Raw genomic sequence first — 25926 nt, 5'->3', positions numbered from 1 at the left:
CAGGCCCCCGTGTGTGATGTTCCTCTTCCTGTGTCCAAGTGTTCTCATTGTTCAATTCCCACCTATGAGTGAGAACATGCGGTGTTTGGTTTTCTGTTCTAGCAATAGTTTGCTGAGAATGATGGTTTCCAGTTTCATCCATGTCCCTACAAAGGACATGAACTCACCCTTTTTTATGGCTGCATAGCATTCCATGGTGTATATGTGACACATTTTCTTAATCCAGACGGTCATTGATGGACATTTGGGTTGATTCCAAGTCTTTGCTATTGTGAATAGTGCTGCAATAAACATACATGTGCATGTGTCTTTATAGCAGTATGATTTGTAATCCTTTGGGTATATACCCAGTAATGTGATGGCTGGGTTAAACAGTATTTCTAGTTCTAGATCCTTGAGGAATCGCCACACTGTCTTCCACAATGGTTAAACTAGTTTACAGTCCCACCAACAGTGTAAAAGTGTTCCTATTTCTCCACATCCTCTCCAGCACCTGTTGTTTCCTGACTTTTTAACCATCACCATTCTAACTGGCGTGAGATGGTATCTCATTGTGGTTTTGATTTGCGTTTCTCTGATGGTCACGGATGATGAGCATTTTTTCATATGTCTGTTGGATACATAAATGTCTTAAGAACTGTCTGCTCATATCCTTTGTCCACTTTTTGATGGGGTTTTTTCTTATAAATTTGAGTTCTTTGCAGGTTCTGGATATTAGCCCTTTGTCAGGTAAGTAGCTTGCAAAAATTTTCTCCCATTTTGTAGGCTGCCCGTTCACTCTGATGGTAGTTTCCTTTGCTGTGTAGAAGCTCTGTAGTTTAATTAGATACCATTTGTCAATTTTGGTTTTTGTTGATATGGCTTTTGATGTTTTAGACATGAAGTTCTTGCCCATGCCTATGTCCTAAGTGGTACTGCCTGGGTTTTCTTCTAGGGTTTTTACGGTTTTAGATCTAACATTTAAGTCTCTAATCCATCTTGAATTAATTTTTGTATAAGGTGTAAGGAAGGGATCCAGTTTCAGCTTTCTCCATATGGCTAGCCAGTTTTCCCAGCACCATTTACTAAAGAGGGAATCTTTTCCCCATTTCTTGTTTTTGTCAGGTTTCTGAAAGATCACACGGTTGTAGATGTGTGGTATTATTTCTGAGGGCTCTGTTCTGTTCCACAGGTCTACATCTCTGTTTTCATACCATGTTGTTTTGGTAACTATAGCCTTGTAGTACAGTTTGAAGTCAGGTAGTGTGATGCCTCCAGTTTTGTTCTTTTGGCTTAGGATTGTCTTGGCAATGTGGGCTCTTTTTTCGTTCCATATGAACTTTAAAGTAGTTTTTTTATTTCCAATTCTGTGAAGAAAGTCGTTGGTAGCTTAATGAGGGTGGCATTGAATCTACAAATTACCTTGGGCAGTATGCCCATTTTCACGATATTGATTCTTCCTATCCACGAGTACAGAACGTTATTCTATTTGTTTGTGTTCTCTTTTATTTCGTTGAGCAGTGGTTTGTAGTTCTCCTTGAAGAGGTCCTGCACATCCCTTGTAAGTTGTATTCCTAGGTATTTTATTCTCTTTGAAGCAATTGTGAATGGGAGTTCACTCATGATTTCGCTGTTTGTCTGTCACTGGTGTATAAGAACGCTTGTGATTTTTGCACATTGATTTTGTATCCTGAGACTTTACTGAAGTTGCTTATCAGCTTAGGGAGATTTTGGGCTGAGACGACGGGGTTTTCTAAATATACAACCATGTCATCTGCAAACATGGACAATTTGACTTCCTCTTTTCCTAACTGAATACCCCTCATTTCTTTCTCCTGCCTGATTGCCCTGGCCAGAACTTCCAACACTATGCTGAATAGGAGTGGTAAGAGAGGGCATTCCTGTCTTGTGCCAGTTTTCAAAGGGAATGTATCGTTTTTGCCCATTCAGTACGATATTGGCTGTGGGTTTGTCATAAATAGCTCTTATTATTTTGAGATACGTACCATCAATACCGAATTTATTGAGAGTTTTTAGCATGAAGGGCTGTTGAATTTTGTCAAAGGCCTTTTCTACATCTATTGAGATAATCATATGGTTTTTGTCTTTGGTTCTGTTTATATGCTGGATTACATTAATTGATTTGCATATGTTGAGCCAGTCTTGCATCCCAGGGATGAAGCCCACTTGATCATGGTGGATAAATTTTTTGATGTGCTGCTGGATTCGGTTTACCATACTTTATTGAGGATTTTTGCATCCACATTCATCAGGGATATTGGTCTAAAATTCTCTTTTTTTGTTGTGTCTCTGCCAGGCTTTGGTATCAGGATGATTTTTGCCTCATAAAATGAGTTAGGGACGATTCCCTCTTTTTCTATTGATTGGAATAGTTTCAGAAGGAATGGCATCAGCTCCTTGTACCTCTGGTAGAATTTGTCTGTGAATCCGTCTGGTCCTGGACTATTTTTGGTTGGTAGGCTAATAATTATTGTCTCAATTTCAGAGCCTGTTATTGGTCTATTCAGGGATTCAACTTCTTTCTGGTTTGGTCTTGGCAGAGCATATGTGTCCAAGAATTTATCCATTTCTTCTAGGTTTTCTTGTTTATTTGCGTAGAGTTGTTTATAGTATTCTCTGATGGTAATTTGTTCTGTGGGGTTGGTGATGATATCCCCTTTATCATTTTTTATTGCATCTATTTGATGCTTCTCTCTTTTCTATTTGTCTTGCTAGTGGTCTACAAATTTTGTTGATCTTTTCAAAACACCAGCTCCTGGATTCATTGATTTTTTTGAAGGGTTTTTTTTGTGTCTCTATCTCCTTCAGTTCTGTTCTGATCTTAGTTATTTCTTGCCTTCTGCTAGCTTTTGAATGTGTTCGCTCTTGCCTCTCTAGTTCTTTTAATTGTCATGTTAGGGTGTCAATTTTAGATCTTTCCTGCTTTCTCTTGAGGGCATTTAGTGCTATAAATTTCCCTCTACACACTGCTTTAAATGTGTTCCAGAGATTCTGGTATATTGTATCTTTGTTCTCATTGGTTTCAAAGAACATCGTTATTTCTGCCTTCATTTCATTATGTACCCAGTAGTCATTCAGGAGCAGGTTGTTGAGTTTCCATGTAGTTGGACGGTTGTGACAGAGTTTCTTAATCCTGAGTTCTAGTTTGATTGCACTGTGGTCTGAGAGACAGTTTGTTATAATTTCTGTTCTTTTAGATTTGCTGAGGAGTGCTTTACTTCCAACTATGTGGTCAATTTTGGAAAAAGTGCAATGTGGTGCTGAGAAGAATGTATATTCTGTTGATTTGGGGTGGAGAGTTCTGCAGATGTCTATTAGGTGCGCTTGGTGCAGAGCTCAGTTCAATTCCTGGGTATCCTTGTTAACTTTCTGTCTTGTTGATCTGTCTAATGGTGACAGTGGAGTGTTAAAGTCTTCCATTATTATTGTGTGGGAGTCTAAGTCTCTTTGTAAGTCTCTAAGGACTTGCTTTATGAATCTGGGTGCTCCTGTATTGGGTGCATACATATTTAGGATATATCATTATCTTTTCTTGTTGAACTGATCCTTTTACCATTATGTAATGGCCTTCTTTGTCTCTTTTGATCTTTGATGGTTTAAAGTCTGTTTTATCAGAGACTAGGATTGCAACTCTTGCCTTTTTTTGTTTTCCATTTGCTTGGTAGATCTTCCTCCATCACTTTATTTTGAGCCTATGTGAGTCTCTGCACGTGAGATGGGTCTCCTGAATAAAGCACACTGATTGGTCTTGACTCTTTATCCAATTTGCCAGTCTGTGTCTTTTAATTGGAGCATTTAACCCATTTACATATAAGGTTAACATTGTTATGTGTGAATCTGATCCTGTCATTATGATGTCAGCTGGTTATTTTGTTCGTTAGTTGATGCAGTTTTTCCTAGCATCAATGGTCTTTACATTTTGGCATGTTTTTGCAGTGGCTGATAGCAGTTGTTCCTTTCCACCTTTAGTGCTTCCTTCAGGAGCTCTTGTAAGACAGGCCTGGTGGTGACAAAATCTCTCAGCATTTGCTTGTCTGTAAAGGATTTTATTTCTCCTTCACTCATGAAACTTAGTTTGGCTCTATATGAAATTCTGGTTTGAAAATTCTTTTCTTTAAGAATGTTGAATCTCTTCTGGCTTGTAGAGTTTCTGCGGAGAGATCTGCTGTTAGTCTGATGGGCTTCCCTTTGTGGGTAACCCGACCTTTCTCTCTGGCTGCCCTTAGCCTTTTTCCCTTCGTTTCAACTTTGGAGAATCTGACAATTATGTGTCTTGGAGTTGGTCTTCTCAAGGAGTATCTTTGTGGCATTCTCTGTATTTCCTGAATATGAATGTTGGCCTGCTTGCTAGGTTGGGAAAGTTCTCCTGGATAATATCCTGCAGAGTGTTTTCCAGCTTGGTTCCATTCTCCCTGTCACTTTCAGGTACACCAAGCAGACGTAGATTCGGTCTTTTCACACAGTCCGATATTTCTTGCAGGCTTTGTTCATTTCTTTTTACTCTTTTTTTCTCTAAACTTCTCTTCTTGCTTCATTTCATTCATTTGATCTTCAATCACTGACACTCTTTCTTCCAGTTGATTGAATTGGTTACTGGAGCTTGTGCATTTGTCATGTAGTTCTCCTACCATGGTTTTCAGCTCTATCAGGTCATTTAAGGACTTCTCTCTACATTGGTTATTCTAGTTAGGCATTCGTCTAAACTTTTTTTAAGGTTTTTAGTTTCTTTGCGATGGGCTCGAACCTCCTCCTTTAGCTTGGAGAAGTTTGATTGTTTGAAACTTTCTTCTCTCAACTCATCAAACTCATTCTCCGTCCAGCTTTGTTCCGTTGCTGGTGAGGAGCTCTGTTCCTTTGGAGGGGGAGAGGCGCTGTGATTTTTAGAATTTTCAGCATTTCTGCTCCGTTTTTTCCCCTTCTTTGTGGTTTTATCTATGTTTGGTCTTTGATGACGGTGACATACAGATGGGGTTTTGGTGTGGATGTCCTTTCTGTTTGCCAGTTTTCCTTCTAACAGTCAGGACCCTCAGCTGCAGGTCTGTTGGAGTTTGCTGGAGGTCCACTCCATACCCTGTTTGCCTAGGTATCAGCAGCAGAGGCTGCAGAAGAGTGAATATTGCTGAACAGCAAATGTTGCTGTCTGATTGTTCCTCTGGAAGCGTCGTCTCAGGGGGTACCCAGTCGTGTGAGGTGTCAGTCTGCCCCTACTGGGGGGTGCCTCCCATTTAGGCTACTTGGGGGTCAGGGACCAACTTGAGGAGGCAGTCTGTCCGTTCTCAGATCTCAAACTCCATGCTGGGAGAGCCGCTGCTCTCTTCAAAGCTGACAGACAGGGACATTTAAATCTGCAGAGGTTTCTGCTGCATTTTGTTTGTCTATGCCCTGTCCCCATAGGTGGAGTCTACAGAGGCAGGCAGGCCTCCTTGAGCTGTAGTGGGCCCCACCCAGTTCGAGCTTCCTGGCTGCTTTGTTCACCTACTCAAGCCTCAGCAATGGTGGGCACCCCTCCCCCAGCCTCGCTGCTGCCTTGCAGTTAGATCTCAGACTGCTGTGCTAGTAAATGAAGGAGGCCCCATGGGTGTGGGACCCTCCAAGCCAGGCGTGGAATATAATCTCCTGGTGTGCCATTTGCTAAGACCCTTGGAAAAGTGCAGAATTAGGGTGGGAGTAATTCGATTTTCCAGGTGCTGTGTGTCACGGTTTCCCTTGGCCAGGAAAGGGAATTCCCTTACCCCTTGCACTTCCTGGGAGAGGTGATGCCTTGCCCTGCTTCGGCTCTCACTCGGTGGGCTGCACCTAACATCCTGCACCCACTGTCTGACACACCCCAGTGAGATGAACCTGGTATCTCAGTTGCAGAAATCATCCGTCTTCTGTGTTGCTCACACCAGGAGCTGTAGCCTGTAGCTGTTCCTGTTGGGCTATCTTGGAATCACCTCAAGCTTGACTTTTTAAAAAATATTAACCAAGCTGTAAAATGTCTATTGATTTGTCTGATGTCACCTCATGATTAGGTTTGGGTTATACATTTTTGGCAGCATTATCACTGAAGCGATATTTGTCTTTTTCAGATCATCTTATTAGGATGCACATGATGTGGGCTGTGCCAACATCAGTGGTGTTAGGTTTAATGACTTGGCCTAAAGAGGTGTGTGACAAGTTTTCTCATTATTTAATTACTATTTTCCTCTGAAAGAAATAAGTAATTTGATAAGATATTCATAGATATGTATATTTACTTCTTTTTATCAAACTTTCCACCTACTACTTTTAAAGCTCACTAATAATTTTCTAATTTTATCATTATTTGTACATTTATACTTAGAATTCAATGAAAAAGAGCCTTCTCTGCTCTTCTATTATTTATTCATTCATTTATTTCTTCATATGTATCAGTCTGGACCTACACAGATTCTTTATTCAATGAGTTATCATCCATTACTGTCATTCTAATTTTTATGCTCTAACTGTCCCTGGCTTGGACAATGGGAACCCTTTCAAGTCGGCTTCTGGGTCCTATGATTATGATAACACTTTCCTACTTTCTGTCACAAGAAGGTCCGGCCTTATCTATAGCTTTCCTGGACTCAGTCCTAGATTAAGCACTTTCTATGAAAGTCCTGGTTCCTTATGCAGAATAAAATTAGAATAGAAAATCAGGTACTAGGGATGCTCACTGTGCACTCACTGCTACTGGTGCATCATTGCTCCTAGGAGAGCACAGAGACACACAAATAGTACATATACAGTATACATATTATACCTATATATCTATTCATCTAATATATTTAAAAGCATGAATTAATAAGATTACAACAATTCCAACCTAATAGCATAACACAATCTAGTCTTCTCTCATTCCACATCGTAACTAAATTCCCCAAAAGTGAGCAAACTGTCTCCCTCAATATATTTAATCATTTGGTCACTCCTAGAATACAGAATAAACAGGTTTAGAACTGCCAACCCATACTAAGACAAACCAAACTTATAAGCAAAATAGTTCAATATTTAACTTCTGCAGTAAAATGAACATACTTTGAGATGTATACATCTTCAGTGCACAATATTTTGACAAACAGATTAGTATACCTCGGTAAACCATACTTCTAATTATATCCCTTCCTAGAGCAACTACCTTTGGTGTGCATGCATGTACACACACATACACACACGTGTATGAAGGCAGTCATATAGTTTGCATTCTTCCGGCTTTTTGTTTCTAGCTTTGGGCTATTATGAATAAACTTCCCATAAGTGCTCCTGAACTAGTCTTTTTCTGGACATATGTTTTTATTTCTCTTGGATAAAAACCAGAAAAGGAATTGCTGGGTAAAAGGGAGTATGCTTAGCATTTAAGAAAAAAAAAACTGGCCAACTCTTTTCCTAAAGTGGATGTAACATCTAACATCTCCATCAAGCAATGTATGAAAGCTCTTGGTTTTTCACATTCTAGACAACAGTTTATGTGGCCACTCTTTATTCGTGTTGTTCTATTGATTTTTAAAAACTATTCTATCAATGACTAATGGGGGGTGTTAAAATTTCCAACTATGATTATGAATTTTTTCTTATTTTTCTTTTCTTTTTGTCAATTTGTTTCATATAGTTTGAAAGTCTTATTCTTAGGTGCACAGATATTTGTAACTGTATTGTTTTCTTGATGAACTGGCCCCTTTATTATTATAAAATGTTACCTTTTATTTCTAGTAACACATCTACTCAAAGCCTATTTTATCTATGGCCACTTGGGATTCTATTTACTTAGTATCTGCATTGAGCATCTTTTTCCATATTTTCATTTTCTTAATATTTATCTTTGTATTTGAACACTACCTGCTATAAACAGTATACAGATAATTGAGAAATAGAATAGTGGCAGACAAAATATTAAAAAATAAAAAAACAAAAATGTTGAAGGACTGAAGAAAATAGACTTTAGTTTTATACAAGCGAGTAATGACATGAAATTAAAAGGAAAAAAAAATCAAGAAATGACCAAGAAAAATATCATTGAGTAAATGAGATCTATTACATTTTAGAAAAGTTATGAAATATAAGTTATATATAAACAAGTATAAGGTATTTTTCCATCTACAGATTAAAAAATGAAACACTACCGCAACTTTTCAAGCAGAAACTAATCAAGAAGACAAAGCCCCCTCTTCAAGTTCTTGCAATATAATTTATTCAAAAATATAATACACAAAAATGTAGTTAATACATTCATAGTGTAATATTCATAAAGTTAGAACTCTAAATACAGGTGGGGGAGAGCTGAGAGAATGGAGAAATTCAAGTAAGGACTAGAATAATGTAGGTGAGACTCAAAGAGAAGATAAAACTTAGGCAAAGCCGGCTAGAAACACAACATTTCCAAGGGTGAAAAATGAGAAGACAGTGAGCAGCCTGATCTGCAAAGAAAGTAGGACTGGCAAATAGTGCTGCAAGCAGAGTACGGAGCATGACAGAAAACCTGAAAATCTGACAGAGGAGCTTGGACTTGCAGTGTTAGGAAATAAGAGGTTCCTGTAGGTTCTTCAATGACAGAAGAATGAATTGCAGGGAAAAAAAAAGCTCAAAATAGGATGCATTAGTTATGCACACTGCATAATTCATCTTGTGAATCAGTGGCCTTTTTGAAAAGGGATGGAATTTTAAGTAAAAAGAACTTAATTAGAATACCCCAAATCATCACATACAGATATCATACAGAAGGCTTTGGCTATTCAGATTGTTTACATCTTGTATTAGTCTATTTTCACTGCTATAAAGGAATACGTGATGTTGGCTAATTTATACAGAAAAGAGGCTTCACAGTTCCGCAGGCTGTCCAAGCAAGGGCCGAGTATCTGCTTGGCTTCTGGTGAGGCCCAAGAAGCTCTTACTCATGATGGAAGGCAAAAGGAAGCCAGCGTGTCACAAGGTAGGAGAGGCAGCAAGAAAGATGCCAGACTCTTTTATAACCACCACTTCCCACATGAAATAACAGGGCGAGAACTCACTTATTACCATGGGGAGGGCACCAAGCCATTCATAAAAGATCCACCGCCATGACCACTCCTCCCATGAGGCCTCACCTCCAACACTGAGGATTACATTTTAACACGAGATTCGAGGGGGACAAACATCCAAACTATATAATTCCACCTCTGCCTCCTGCCCGCCTCAACTCTCATGTCCTTCTCACATTGCAAAATATAATCATCCCTTCCCAAGAGTCCCCTAAAGTTTTAACTAATTGCAGCAACAACTCAAAAGTCTGAAATCTCATCTATCAATCAAGGCACATTCCTTTCACTTGTGAGCCTGTATGATTAAAAGCAAAGTATTTACTTCTAAGAAAGAATGGTGGTACAGGCATTGGGTAAGCATCCCCATTCTAAAAAGGAGAAACTACCCCCAAAAAGGCATGATAGGCCCCACACAAGTCCAAAAACCAAGAGGGCAGACATTAAACTTCAAAGTTTCAAAATAATGCTTCACTCCATGACCATGACCAGCATCCAGGGAACACTGGTACAAGTGGTGGCCCTGGGCAGCTCTGCCCCTATGGCTTTGCAGGGTACAGCCCCTGTGGCTGCTCTCATAGGTTGGAGTTGAAAGCCTGTACCTTTTCCAGGCTCAGGGTGCAAGCTGTCAGTGGCTCTACCACTCAGGTAGGCCTGGGTGGTGGCAGCCCCGCTCCTACATCTCCACTAAGCAGTGATCCAGGTAGGACTCTGTGTGGGAGCTCCAACCTCACATTTCCCTTAGCACTGCCCTACTAGGATCTTTCTGTGAGGACTCTACCCGAGGCAGGCTTCTGCCTGGGCATACAGGCTTTCCCACACATCCTCTGAAATCTAGATGGAAACTGCCAAGCCTCCTTCACTCTTGCATTCTGTGCACTTGCAGACTTAACACACCATGTGGAAGCTGCCAAGGTTTACAGCTTATGCACTCTGGACCAGTGGCCCAAGGTATACCTGCGGCCCTCTGAGGCACAACTAGAACTGGAGCAGCTGGGACAACCATAAAAATTTTCAAACTTTAAATCAATTAAAAATAATTGTCTGCATTATAAAGATGTTTAAATTAAAAGACAAATATACAAATAAAATTATGCCATTCCCTTGCCCACTTTCTTTTTTTATTTTAGATTTCAGTGTTTCCCAAAACACATTCTATGAGAAGGAAAACAACCAATTTAAAGAAAGTTTCAGCTTTGTTAAAAAGCTACGGAATATCAAGCAGTTAGATAACACCAGTGCCTTTCCTTATCAACAAACAAACCAGTTATGGTGAGTCTTGAACTATATCTAAATGTATCTAATGAGTATACATTAAAAAAAAAATTCTGTCTACCTGAAATCTTCAAACTCATTCTTTTCCCACTCTTCTGTTTCCTGTCTTTGTCTCTACCAGTGTTTTCAAATTACACAATGAAACTAAAGTGGAATTGTAGAGGAGGAAATGAGTTAACACTGCTAAATGCTTTGAAGACCAGTTTATATCCATGGTTTTGGAACAACTCATCTTTTTATAGTATTTGAAATAAAGGTTATAATAGTTTGTGTCTTGTTTTAGGCATATACTGCTTAAATGACAGGTAAATAAAAAAAATTATATATTCTTAGACAACAATGAGGACCTGTGAGAGGGCTGATGCTGCTGACTATCTTGCTTATCAATATTTTTAAGGGCTGGTAAAATCACAGCTGAAGTAGTGTACTTCTCCCTTTTCCACCTAAACAAGCATTACTGAAAACTCTTGGCATTTTAAATCATTATTATTATGATTATTATTATTATTTTTTTTTGAAACAGAATCTTGCTCTATCACCCACGCTGGAGTGCAGTGGCACAATCCCGGCTCACTGCAACCTCCACCCTCTGGGTTCAGCAATTCTCTGCCTCATCCTCCCAAGTAGCTGGGACTACAGGTGCAGGCTGCCACATCTGGCTAATTTTCTGTATTTTAATAGAGAAGGGGTTTCACCGTGTTGCCCAGGCTGTTCTCAAACTCCTGAGCTCAGGCAATCCACCTGCCTCGGCCTCCCAAAGTGCTGGGATTACAGGTGTGAGCCACTGCACCCGGCCTAAATCATCGTTTTTTAAAAACCTCAGTAATCACCATGAAGACTCTGTTTCTAAAATGGAAAACGATGGAACAAAATACAATACTGAAAAGAGAAAACAAGTCTGAATAAAGCTGATCACACTGGTTTGCCTGAGGCATATGGATAGACTTAACAGTATTTTCCTCTCCTTGGCTGACTTCATACAGTTAGTCAATCTTAGTTTGTAGTCAAAAATCAGTTTACTAGCCATGTAAGGGTAAGATCACTGTAATATACTGCATATGAGAAAAGTTAGTATTTTGAGTGTCAAGCAATTTGTACACTTCTACAAATGTACAAATATGTACCTATATACAATTTTTGCTGAAAGTGCAAACTTTATATATAACAAATTTAAGTTAGTAAAAAGCACCTACATAATTATATATTAACTGTGTATACACACGTTTTTCAATACAGATATGCAGGATTTATGGAAGGCCCAAGAATATACTTCAGCCCAAAGCACATGACCACAGAGACGTCCCTTTCCACTCTGGCCATAGAGGTTTAATTTCTTCTTTCCATCCCATTCCAGACCCCTCCAACTATCTAGAATCCTTTATCTACCAACAAAGACGCAATCTCCTACTTTATTCTAGTACTAGTGCAAGGCAAAGGGGCTTAGGGAGCAGGTTATGTAGTGAGATGGGGGTAAAAAAAACCCTTTACCCTTACTCTTTAGTAACTCTAATATCTACACAAATCCCATCCCATCACCCCAATCTCACCTGAAGCCTTCTCATTGGCCTCATTTACAGTGTTTGCCCTAGTTTCTATGTTCAAAAAACTAAGGAAGCTGGTTCTTCATTAATGGTAGCTAAAAGTAGCTAAAAGTAAACCTAGATTTTTCTCCTGAAATACAGATAAATTATGTAGTTTATGTATGTGGAAGTGTTACATATTCTTTAAGTGAAAAGAACCTATTACTTACTTAAGATTTCTGGAAATTTTGTTCTTTTTCCTATGACTATTACTTAACCTGTTAGCTGGGTTCACCAGTTAGCAGTTATAACTTTAAAGGATTATGTGCTTGCTTCTAAAATGCATAGGCGAAGGTAGCTTCCCTAAGTAAGAAATAGGAGAAGGCAAGGAGAGCACAATAAACCATGTGGCATTCTGATCTGCTACTTTGCCTTATCATGATCCTCTCCTCTCATATCTTGAATTTCCATTCACATCTACAAATGTGTTTCTTTATTAACTTCTCCTCTTACATTGCAAAAATAGGTGTTGACCAAGGGTTTTTACTTAGTCATCTTCTCTCTCATTCAAAACAATCCACTTACCTGAAGGGTTGGTCTAATCTTATAACTTGAATTGTCCCCTCTACTTTGCTATCTTTTGCTTATTTATTTCCAAGAGGCTTCTGGTGATTCCTTTTTGGTTGTCAAACTTGCAACTCTAATTTTAAAATCTAAGTTTCAATAAATTATTGCTTCTCAAATCAAAAACAACTCATCATGTACGGTTCTCTACCTCTCAAATAAGGCCCACAGTTAATCAACAACCATTTTTTTCTTTCTTTCTTTTTTTTTTTTTGTCAAATGGTTTTGTAGTTCTCCCTCACTCCAGTTCATTGTACAGACTCCTATTATACGAAGCACCCCTAGGCATAATTCTTTACTCAAAAATACAAATTGAAGATTGCAGGTCTTCCATCATCTGTCTGACCTGGCGTATGACTTACTCTTCTAATCTGAATTCTCACCATTCTCCTTCACCTACCTAGGACTCTCCAAAGTTCTACTGAACCACTCAAAGCTTTCCATCATGTCATATTTATACTACCTCTGTATCCCCAAGTATTTAGCATAGTTCCTCACACTAGTAAAACAGAGAAGAAAAGAAAATTTGGATCATTAATAACAGGAGATGAGGTGAAAGGGAGTTAAAAACGTGGATCCATGAGGCCATCAGAATATAAAAAGGTAATACCCATAGGTTATCAGTTCTCCTTTATATGACTCTGTACAAGAGTTAAAACATCTGAGAGCAGTGGCTTTGAATGGGCATTGCTCCATACCTGAAAATATCTCAGGTGGTTTCTGGTTAGCTCAGTTACTGGGAAATGACACTGACAGTGTGTGGGCAAGGGCCAAAACTGCTTTATGTTTTGGAATAAAAGCATTAAAAAAAAAAATGTCCTTGCTGGGAGTGGTGGCTCATGCCTGTAATCTCAGCACTGTGGGAGGCCGAGGCAGGCGGATCACGAGATCAGGAGATCGAGACCATCCTAACCAACATAGTGAAACCCTGTCTCTACTAAAATACAAAAAATTGGCCAGGTGTGGTGGCGCACACCTGTAGGCCCAGCTACTTGGGAGGCTGAGGCAGGGTAATCGCTTGAACCCAGGAGGTAGAGGATGCAGTGAGCCGAGATTGTGCCACTGCACTCCAGCCTGGTGACAGTGAGACTCTGTCTCACAAAAAAAAAAAAAAAAAAAACAAAACAGTCCTTCATTTGTCACAACTTTGAAATGTCCTGAACATCTTTCATGCTGACAAAACCCCTGCTTATACTCATCAAGCTTAGAGAGTAACTTCATTTTGAATATAAAGAAAAAATAACTTTTTGCAGTTTTGCTATACAATCTTTTATAAACATGCCTTATACACTGATTGTACTTTGTTTTGTTTGGGACTTTAATAAGAGCTAGTCATCATTTTGAAAAACAAAATTCTATCACAGAAAACAACATTGCCCGTAGTGTTCAAATCATTCATATACACATTTGTATCCATCTCATTTATAACTCTTTCTTTTTCTAGATTAATACATTCCCTCTCAGAAAATAAATTCTCCACATTAAAGCCTGTTATGGTGAAAATAATACTGAACTTAAGGCAGTAAATTTGTCATTGAGCCCCCATTTGCCCATGTATAAAATGGTTATGTGCTTTGCTTACCTTAGAGTCATTATGGGAATCAAACTGATAAAATGAACAGGAAATATGTTATAAAATATTAAGTCCTATATGCATTTTACAAGGGAAACAAACCATTAACAATAATGCTGACTAGAAATGAAACAGAAAAAAAGGTCATAAAAAGATTCTACCTCCAGTGCCGGTGTGTTGGCTCACACCTGTAATCCCAGCACTTTGGGAGGTCAAGGCGGACGCATCACCTGAGATCAGGAGTTCGAAACCAGCCTGACCAACATGGTGAAACCCCGTCTCTAGTAAAAATACAAAAATTAGCTGGGTGTCATGGCATCTGCCTGTAATCCCGGCTACTAGGGAGACTGAGGGAGAAAAATCGCTTGAACCCAAAAGGCAGAGATTGCAGTGAGCTGAGATCGCGCCATTGCACTCCTGCCTGGGCAACAAGAGCAAAACTCTATCTCAAAAAAAAAAAAAAAAGATTCTACCTCCACTATGTTCAACAAATTACAGTGTAAAAACTTAACAACATACAGGATTAGTAATATGTTAATACTTAATAAGATCAAACTCTAAACCTATGCTGTCCAATACTGTAGTCACACATATGCTGAAGTGTAAAATACATGCTGGATTTAAAGAACTTATTACAGGCCAGGTGCAGTTGGGTTCACACCTGTAATTTCAGCACTTTGGGAGGCTGAGGCAGGCAAGATTGCTTGAGCTCAAGAGTTCGAGAGCAGCTTGGTGAAACCATGTCTCTACAAAAAAATACAAAATTAGCCAGCTATGGTGGCTTGTGCCTGTAGCCCCAGATACTCAGGAGTCTGAGGCAGGAGAATTGCTTGAGCCCGGGGAGGCGGAGGCTACAGTGAGCTGAGATCACACCACTGTACTCCAGCCTGGGCAACAGAGCAATAACCTGTCTCAAAAAACAAACACAAAAATAAAAATAGAGAACTTAGTACAAAATTAAAGTATATTATTGGAAATAATTTATTTTTTAAAAATGGCCAATAAAAAATGCAAAATTACATTTTTTGCTTGCATTAATTTCTGACAGACATTCTGCTGTAAATAAACAATGCAATAACAAAATTCATAAACAGAAACATTACTGATCTTCGGCTAAGAAGACAATAAAGAATGTACACTCACTTCATCAGTGAGTTCTCCAAATACTGTTATGACATCTATCAAAAGACTTGCAGTATAGAAGGACTTGATCATGTTTCTGGAAGAGAAAAGAGAGTCGGTCTAGTTTAAATATGAAACACATTAAAATGTAGTTTTGTAATGTAGCTATAAGAAAAAAAAATTCCTATCTTTATAAAAGCACTCTGAAATTAATGTTTTAAATAAAATCAGATTTCAAGAAAATAACAAAAATGGTTTTATAATCTGTTACTATGAGAAAGTAACAAGGCTCATATTACAAGTAAATGCGCCACGGCAAGACTTTTTGTATGTTTTTGATTTTAGAAAAATGTAATTATAGTATTATCTGACTCCATATGAAACCATAATATATTTCTTTACATGCAAATATTATACTGAAAACTCATTTGAATTGACTGGGGTGGGTACCTTCAAAATCAAAATCAAAATCAAAATCAAAATCAAAATCATGAGGCGAGACTGTGATTTTGGCTAAAATCAACTCAGATTTTACTAAATGTTAAAAAAACAGCTAAGTAGAGTATATTTACTAAGTAAATAAATCTGCCTGGGTATTTCTTCTTTCAGCCATTTTCTTTTAAGAGAAAGGCCAGAATTTGTAACCTAAAATTACTGTGAGGTTCGATAATTTTTTCTAAAAAACTCTAAACCAATCAGCAGGTTAGAAACTGTTCCAGAGAAAACTAGTTAGTTTTGGTTATACAGTTACAAAATTAATAAAATAATTTTTATTTTTCTCTTTACTTACTTGTGAAATCGCCCAGCACGATCTTCATTGTCTGCATACAAAAACATTTTCAAAGCATAATTCTCCAAATGGGCACAACCCACTATTTCTTGAGTAATAGCTTCATTATCACCCAACTGCTTCTTTAGCTAAAATACAATCAGATACATAGCTTATGATTTTGGACTCTTAGAAGTGTTGGCTTAATTACAAATAATTCTAATATCATTTTAAGTAAATTATTTTACATTCATTTCAATAAAAGATGTTATCAATGAACTCTTGCAAAAAGAGTTGTTATGCCTCTGCCCAATGCATTTAAAACAAAATCCAATGCTTTCAACTTTGAAGAAACACACTTATGATAAACTGAAAATATAATTTAGCTCTAACAATCAAAATAACCAAGCATAAAACGATAACATATCCAATTATCCATATGAAGGAAGCATCAAATACTTCAAAATGATGTTTTATTACCCAAACTATAAGTTATCCTAAAAATAGAATTAGAAGATAATTTCTAGGCATATATAACTTAAAATTTTAATTTATTCCCATTTTTTCTGTCAAATCTAAAAAAAAAAAGACTAGAAGGTTCATCATGTCCTAAAATAGTATCTCTAGGCTGGCCACAGCGACTCACGCCTGTAATCCCAGCACTTTGGGAGGCCAAGGGGGCGGGTCACGAGGTCAGGAAATTGAGACCATCCTGGCTAACATGGTGAAACCCCATCTCTACCAAAAATACAAAAAGAAATTAGCAGGGCATGGTGGTGGGTAGCTGTAGTCCCAGCTACTCGGGAGGCTGAGGCAGGAGAATGGCATGAACCTGGGAGAAGGAGCTTGCAGTGAGCCAAGATTGCGCCACTGCATTCCAGCCTGGGCGAATGAGCTAGACTATGTCTCAAAAATAAATAAATAAACAAATAAATAATAATAATATAATAATGTCTCTCAGAGCACATCATGTAAAAAACAAAAAAGATCTAATTCTAAGTAAGGTATAAGACAACAAACTCAGAATCAAATTATGGAAGCTTTTAAAATTTAGACAAATATATACTTGCAATCAATGCAACTTATATCTGTAAATTTTTAGCCCTTTTCTATAGACAAAATAATTTAAAGCATTAAAAAAAAAGTTCCTAATTTTTACTCAGACTACAATACAGGAATAAAATAACTCCCTGGAGTATCAGATCTGAGCATCATACTAGTTGATGAAAAACTGCATTTTTTTTAAAGTAAAAAATTAAAATTAAAAGAAGCCCCAGGATTTTTCATAAAATCAGCAAAGTAAATACTTTCATCATTAAACAGAATAACTTATGGTCCAGAAGAGATTTAACGCTGAAATTTAAGGAAATTTTATCTATGTTTATCCTGAACAAAACAGAAAAAAGAAAAAAAAACCCACAGATAACAGTAATTTATGTATCCAAACTGCAAAATCATTTGTAAAGGCAGATTTCATTATAGAATAATTTTAGTGAGAGTAGGCCACTTCATCTCATCTTCATCAGAAAATATCTGACAGCAAAAACATAATATATGTGAAGTTTTACAACTGTAATACAAACATCATAGTGTGCCCTCACCACAGAATAAACTTACCCTACCTGTCATTTAATGTAGGTAGTGATAAATTCCTGACGAGTCCCTTTATAAATGTGATTTTACACTTCAGAAAACTGTTTGAATTTTGTCTTATCCAAGAACTATTATCTGAGCTACTACTGCTATGCAGTGAAGTTAATAAAGAGACATTATACTATACAAAAAGCTAGAGTTGGATTTTACAAATATACTGCTATGCGTGAGAAACATTCTCTTCTACTCCAACCCATTCCCTAAAAAGAGAGTACTCAAATTTATCTTGTATCCACAGAAGCAGCTGTAGAAATGGAAGGCCAGATAGGCTCCAGGAACAGCTGAATTTCCTCAGTGTTGCCATGAGGCTGATTTTGGGTAGTTAACAGTAGCAGATAACAGGAGTCAATAAGCCATAGAACCAAACCAAGTGAGAAAACACTACTGCCCATGGCTGCTTTATACAACTAGGTAGGAAGTTCTGTCTTCGCATAAGTCTTGTTTGAATGATAACCTCCTAAAAATACATAAAAACAACGAAAACAATGAAAAGCTCTGGGTATAAGTGTATAAGTATAAGTATAAGTGTTTTCATTTTGGTTTTTATTTGTCTAAATTTTCTCAAAGCAAAATAATACAACTGATACAATAAATAGGTTTCTAATTCTCCTGAGGTTGGATATCTAAATAAACAAATAAAAAGTAAGTCACGACTATTAATGTAACAGTCTTGGAGGAGATGAATTAATGAGTGTACCCTGACTTTGTTAGAAGAGAAACCAGGTATGGCTGAGTCCAGGAGTTACAGGGCAGAGTCCTCATTACTAAGTGTGACTACTAAGGTTGGCACTGCCGTCTTTGTGCACTGACATCCAATCCAATAGGGACTTCTCAGTAAGTACCTCTACAGTGATCTGTGAAGTTATATTAGGTTCAAGAAGGTGACTAATTAGTCACCTACCACTTTCCTGCTAGGAGGGAAGGATGCCTAAACCCTAAGAATAACTTGCCCTTGGGACCCCAGAGAGGGAGGAAGAAAAGATAAGTAATTGGCATCATCTCCTTCATTGTTCCTTTCACTAAATGCACATTCTATTATTTCATTATTACAAGAAATATTAAGATTCCCAAATTAATCACCCATGTAACTGCAAGGAAAGGTTAGGGTTTTTCACGGTTGGACATGGTGGCTCATGCCTGTAATCCCAGCACTTTGGGAGGCTGAGGTGAGTGTATAACTTGAGGTCAGGAGTGGGAGACCAGCCTGGTCAACAAGGTCAAACTCCGTCTCTACCAAAATATACAAAAAAACTAGCTGGGCGTGTTTAGTGTGTGCCTGTAGTCCTAGCTACCTGGGAGGCTGACGTAGGAGAATTGCTTGAACCTGGGAGGTGGAGGTTGCAGCAAGCTGAGAGATCACGCCACTGCAAGGCATTCCAGCCTGGGTGACAGAGTGAGACTCTGTCTCAATTTAAAAAAAAAAAAAGAAAAGGTTTTTCACTTATAAAAGGATGAGCCAAAGGCTATCTATAATAATGTGGAACAAGATACGATGGCATATGTAAAGATATTTGAACATACTTTAATTAACACTCATAACTCTGGAAGTATACAGTAAATAATTGAAAAAAACTTATGTCTAGTTTTTCCTCAGGTATAATGGCATTGTTGATTGTTGCCAAGGGAAAGAACTAAAATGACAACACAGACACACAAATGAATAAAATGGTATTTTAACCATAACCAGAAAATAAATAAATAGTGTTCAACTTACAGCTTCTAACTGATCCATTAACTTTGATAAAAATTTGCGACATTCAGGAGTTTTACTATCGATCTTCATTCCAGTCTGCATTGCGTATAAACGACCTAGAAAGAAAAGATAATTTGAACAATTTCATTTTTAAAAATCCCTGTTTGTAAGTGTTTAAAATATAATTGCTAATAAATAATTTAAAATTCAAGTACATTTAGAAATAAAACTGATTTACTATGGAAGTTATAAACCTAAAAAGCACAAAAATATTATCCAAAGAATGCAAGATATCCATAATGATAAATTTTTTTTTATCCAGTAAAGCCTTCTCTTCTGGCATTATGTTAAAAAAAAAAAAAAAAAAAAAAAAGAATGACTAGGCATGTCCTAAGCTATCAAAGGGAACTATAATTTAATTGGTAAGACAAAGCACACAGCAAACAACCATATGTACAAGAGCACCTGCCAAGTGCCAAATAAGTGATACTGACAAAATATACAAAATGGGCTGGGATAGTGGGAAATGAGACTTGAACTGCGGTTTATAGAAAGAATTGCTACAGTAATTTTACATATACTCTCTCTTTGAATAAATATATCTTCTCTTCAAAGAGTTAATAAAAACAACTGAGATAAGGTTAAACCTAAATAGCTGACACCACAATTTTAGTTGTTTTCCCAGTGATAAGAACTCTGGTGGTAATTGCTGTTACCACTGATGTATATATACGATGTCTGTAATTTACCCCTTATATTCAACAATAGGTCCTGGAGATCTGTGTCAGTGTTAATGTTCTACAGTATGAATGCATCAAGGTAACAAAAGCACATTCAGGCAGCTCTCAAAATTTCATTATAACTAACGTTGTGCATAAATGCAACAACAAAATGCAACGAAATTTTTGAATGAAGACTGATGGTAAAACTCATGAATTGCAAAATACCTCCTTGTGCACAATGCAAGAGAGTTCCCAGGAGAACCAAGAGGTGAGATTCCTGGGTCATAGTCTCTGTGCCTTTTTCATTTTGAGACCTACTGTTAAGCTGCCCCCACAAAACAAAAGTATCAATACACAGTTGTATCTGCAATATATACAAGCACTCATTTTGCCTAAACTCACAAAACATTTATTAAACTTACATTCCTATCAACCTGAAGACTAAAAGCACTCTGTTTGATTTTATATTTTCTTTCCTAACCACTAAAAAACTATTAGGTATTTACTGAATAGCCCTATATTCTCATTTATGAATTAAGGATAGCTACCAAAATAAAATAATCTTCTGCCAAATTGGTTTGCTTTTAAACAAATTGACTTGTAGCAATTCTTTACACAGTATGAAGTATAGATATAATGTTCCCCCACCAAATGAAATCTTCTACGTGTTCATTCTGTCTCTACCCTAACTAGAATTTACACCCCTTGATGACAAGGATGTTAGTCTATTTGGTTTGCTGATGTATCCTTGGCATCTAGGATAGAGGTTGGGCCTTGATAAACATTTTCTGAATAGATAAACACATGAATGAAAGAATAGCTCATTTTATCCTACTGATTTAAATGTCATTTTTATCATTCATTATCATATATTAAGTTTCCATGGTATAATAGGGCCCAGCTCTGTATACTGCCTACCCTGCTGTGCTATTCTACGGGTCTATTGTTGTTTGATTTACTAGAGCTTTATAACAAAGCTGAATATCTGAAACTCTCAGAATTTCCAATACAACTACGTTTACATGTCAAAAATTCTCTTTAAAAATTAATACATGCGTGAAACAGTTACCTATTTATCATATCTGTGTGTTTTAAATTTTAATGGTTTTATCTGGAGGAACTGCTTTTTAGTGCTTAGGCTTTGAGGGCGTCATATTATAGAGCTTGAAGTTTAATTTAATAACGTATTCATAACCACAAATCAATTTTAAGGATTCGATCCATCTAGATATTAAGGAGAGAGAGAGAAAAAAACAGAGTTCCAAAAGTTTCACCGAGATTTACTGCTACCCAGTGTAGTGCATGTTGCTTTCACTGCACACTAACTAGCACTGGAGATCACTTTGACATACAAAGGGATTCTAATTTGATCTCAGATTAAATGTTACCTTCTCACAAGGTAATATCTATAAATCTTAATATGCTCTTTCCTCCTCAAATTTAAGCTTATTGTATTTTACTGTATTGCCAAAATTTCCCAAAGAATATTAGGTATCCTTTATCTTATTTTTAAGAGGATACTTCTAGCAGAAAATAGGATCAGTTCCATGCCAGGTGGCTCATATTCCCCTAAGAGAGCCACCACCCTAAGTTATACTGAAGCTAGCTAGGTCCTTGAGACCCATATGATCCAAGGGATTGGCAAAACAATTGGCAAGAGTATCGAAAATAAAATATTAGCGTTTCTATTGATACTTTATCTAATTCTTTAAAAATTTATATTTTACATATCTCTTATAATACAGTATTAGTACATCAATATGTAAATGTAATTCATAAATAGTTTACATAACATATTGCAGATTTGTGGTCAATGTTTTTTCTAACTCATATGGATAGGTGATCAAAAGGTCGAGAATTGCTGCTTTATGGCATCCTCACTCCTCTCAACTATGAACTATGTTTTCTTGCCCCAACCTAGCCCATGCCTCTTCCCCACACCCCCATACCTTCTACCAAAATCCCATGGAACCACTGCTTTTCATCAGCATACTCCTCTATATTTTCTGACTCCTTCTCCTTCTCTGTCTTAACTAAAAGCAGATATCACTTGAAGAAATCACACTATTTGCAGTCCTCTTTAGTAACTTAAAAAAAAAAAAAAAAAAAACTATCAACATACCTCCTTAGGACTGGCAAGCTGCTATATTACTAAGGAGTCGTAATGTACCTAGCCCAAAGAGTACATTTCCCAGTATTCTCCAAAGCAAAGTATGGCCATGTAACCAACACTAATATTATGTACCCAGAAATAGTTAGGAAAGACTGTTGTAATGTCTCCACAAAAGGGGGAATGACAGCAGGGAAATATCTTGCAGACCCTCTCCCTTTTTTGTTCCCTACTACCTAGAATATAAATACTAGATGACTGAAGCCCTAGTATCTATCTTGGGCTACAAAGCAACCTTGAAAATGGTAACCATGTGCTGGCTGGTAGACCTGAAACTGGAATCATTTGGGGTCCCTGATGACTTACTGGAATTGGTACACTAGCACAGGGTACTGCCAACATCAGACTTTCTTTAAATTATAGAGTAAATCCTTATTTTACTTACCCATTGTTATTTTGGATTTTCTGCAATAAGAGAGTAAATCAAATTCAAATGTAAACATAGCCCATATTCTCAATTCTTATTGACCCTTGACCTCCAATAATTTTATGTGCTCTCTTTCACTCAGTGGTCATTCTATAATTAAATTACCATCTCAAACCTCTGCCAAAATCAATACATCAAGCACCCACTCTCTTTTTTTTTTTTTTCTTTTGAGACGGAGTCTTGCTCTGTCGCCCGAGCTGGAGTGCAGTGGCCAGATCTCAGCTCACTGCAAGCTCCGCCTCCCGGGTTTACGCCATTCTCCTGCCTCAGCCTCCGGAGTAGCTGGGACTACAGGCGCCCGCCACCTCGCCCGGCTAGTTTTTTGTATTTTTAGTAGAGACGGGGTTTCACCGTGTTAGCCAGGATGGTCTCGATGTCCTGACCTCGTGATCCGCCCATCTCGGCCTCCCAAAGTGCTGGGATTACAGGCTTGAGCCACCGCGCCCGGCCAAGCACCCACTCTCTAAACATAATCTCTTCTTCCAACATTCAACTATGTGCATTACTACAGGTTTCCAGTTCACTGGCTTCTTACTACTTCTTCATTACTATCAGTCTTCTCTCCTTTAACTTCTCTCTGCAACTAGCTTTGATGTTACATTTTAAGAACTTTATTTTATTATCTCCTTCTACCTCTAAATTTTTTTATTACATCCCTCTGGCAAAAGCATACTCATACATAAACCCAACTATCCTCTTTCTCTGTACCTGCATCCAAGTAGCAGAGACTGATGACAGATTGTCTTCATTACAAATATCATAATTATCAATCTCAAATAGGCTTGATACTTGCTTTCCCAACATCCCAATAGACTATTTCAAACCCACTTTAATCTCTAAGACAACGGTCTTACCCAAACATACATATACATTAGGTAATTACTCATGATCTAAATGTGCACTGACCAACATAAAAAAATGATAATTTGAAGGATAGTACCGACAGTGTCATCTCCCTACAGGTCTTTCTCTCTCTTTTTTTTTTCTTTAACCACAGTAGTGAACACTATGTGAGGCCTACCATTCATGGAGCAGAGTTAGCTACTTGATAGATCAATTTTGGGAAGAAATATAGAGAACAACCCAGTCAGTAAAGAAATAAGGTTGGTTCCTAAGACTGTCCTTGGCTTTAGTGACAGCCATTTCAGGATGTAACCATTAAGCAAACATGCAGATAATTAATACAGCACATACAAATATAAACAAAATTTCCACTTCTTGTCCTTTTGAAGTTAACCTAATCCAAGTAACTAATAGTTAAACACAGTGTAATAATAATATAGTTTAATAAGCCTGGCCTACATTCATTTCTTTCTTAGTTTGTGTGCATATTTAGTCGTTGCAATTGCAAGGACATTATTATATGGTAATACCTTTAACTGAAGAATTGGATCCTCTCAGCATTAAAAGATTTAGGACAAAAATTGGCCTGGCTTTTATATTTCTAAATATCTTATGTTGCAAAGAATTCTTAAGTACAAAAAATTTACCATAAGATTCATTTTCTACTATTAATAAAAAGGAAAATTCCTTGAATTCACTTAAGAAAACTCAGTTTAAGTACACTAAAACATCTTTTTGCCACAGGGATGAAAAAAGGATCTCTTTCATAAAGAACTCTGAGACAAGTAATTCATTCTAGCAGCAGCAATATGATGAAAAATTAATGTCTAACATGGAAAATACCTACAAAAACAGAACAAATAAACATGTAGCTAAAATCATCTATACAAAAATATATTTGATTTATTTCATCAAGGAAATGTGTTTATTTTTATGAATAAATATTATATTTGATGAGTAATGAAGCATATTTGCAAAAGGATTAAATACTTTCCAACATGACTTTAATGTGAGACATTTAGAAAACAAACATTTACTAATTCTGATGGTATGTGTAATCCAGAGTTCCTCAGAATTTGGACTTTAACATTCTAACACATCCTTGCTTATCCATAAGAACATAAAACTATGAAATATGCATAATAAAAACACATGCAAAAAGATATAAAAGCAGCTGTGAGGAGTGAGGCTTTGATAGGTTAAAAACTGTGGCACTCAATAGAATACATATTGATACATAAAAGCAAATTTTATTCCAAAAAATAGAACTGAATCTTATTCTATTTCTAAGTATATTGCAGATCTCTTCTATATGGTTAGTATTATCCTTTGTGAAGGGCTTTCTGAGTCAATGATTATTACACAGTTTTTATACAAAATATATCCAACTACTTTCCAAATTAAATAATTTAGGCACACTATTTGACCAAAAATTAAAAAAAGGAAAAAAGAAGGAAGCATGAATGAATGCCTGCTAATGAAGAATACTTACTTCACTAGTCCCTTCATTAAATAGATAAGTTTTGGAACTCCTATCATAACAGTGATTTTAAGAAAAAGTCACTCCTGATTTCCTATTAAATGATGTAATGAAAATCAAAGTATAGGGTAAGAATATCTGGCTTTTTCATTGTCCAAAGAATAAACAGATAATCACTGGGATTCTGAATATTAGCGTTGTGCTGACACATAGCAAACACTAAGTGATGATCTGATTATTAAAATGAGAACACGGATTCTACTTCTGGCCTTAATGAAGTAACTATGGTTATCATCCCAGTGTAAACAGAAAAAATCTGGACAAAATATATGAAACAAGCTTTCAGACAACAAAGACAGAGGAAGACCATGATACCTGGAGAAAGGAAACAAATGAGGTGGCACCAATGATCAACCCAGCATTCTGCCGGGAAGCACATGCCAAACTAAGGCCCAAGAAGAGGAGTCCCAAGCAGAAAACAGTCCTCTTGAGCTGAAAAAACACACTGGAGTGAATTCAGGGAGACTGAGGCGGTTGTACATTAAGGGGTAGAGTTCTAAAGAGAAGGGAGCTATGCAGGAAAAAACCCAGAAACCTGAATAAGGGTAACCTGGAGACTCAGCTGAATACTAACATGTGGCGTGCAGGGGGAAGCTCCTCAAGGCCAAAGAATGAACAAAACCTGTTCAATAAGCTGAACTGTTCCCAATGCATACACAGGACTAGAACGCATTCAAGTTCCAACAAGAGAGAGTGAAGAGTCCTATGTGTTACACTGGGTATTCAGTAGACAGTCCATGATGGGCATACTTTGGTAGTGGTGTTAAAACTCTCCCTAGAGCAAAGACTACTTTACTTTAGACCTACCCCAAAAAGCTAAAAACAAATAAAAAAACAATACACAAAAGAATCAAATTGAACTCCAAATTACTTAATTGTTAGCCAGATTGAATCCCTTCAAAGAAAGACCACAGCCGGGGGCGGTGGCTCAAGCCTGTAATCCCAGCACTTTGGGAGACCAAGACAGGCGGATCACGAGGTCAG

The 25926-nt window shown here is 37.2% G+C and overlaps 1 protein-coding gene across 1 annotated transcript in view; it reads right to left on the bottom strand.

Annotated features, from left to right (window-relative positions):
• The window catches only part of VTA1 (vesicle trafficking 1), an 80384-nt gene that overhangs the window by 39786 nt on the left and 14672 nt on the right, over positions 1-25926 (bottom strand). The window contains exons 2-4 of the mRNA XM_023187461.2: positions 19262-19356; positions 15916-16043; positions 15147-15222 (exon numbers count right to left, since the gene is read on the bottom strand). Of these exons, the coding sequence (XP_023043229.1) occupies positions 15147-15222; positions 15916-16043; positions 19262-19356 (299 nt within the window). The remainder of the gene's footprint in view (positions 1-15146; positions 15223-15915; positions 16044-19261; positions 19357-25926) is intronic.

The sequence above is a fragment of the Piliocolobus tephrosceles genome, chromosome 5 (assembly GCF_002776525.5).
Source record: "Piliocolobus tephrosceles isolate RC106 chromosome 5, ASM277652v3, whole genome shotgun sequence".
NCBI lineage: Eukaryota > Metazoa > Chordata > Mammalia > Primates > Cercopithecidae > Piliocolobus > Piliocolobus tephrosceles.
This window is presented reverse-complemented; position numbering and strand designations above follow the sequence as displayed.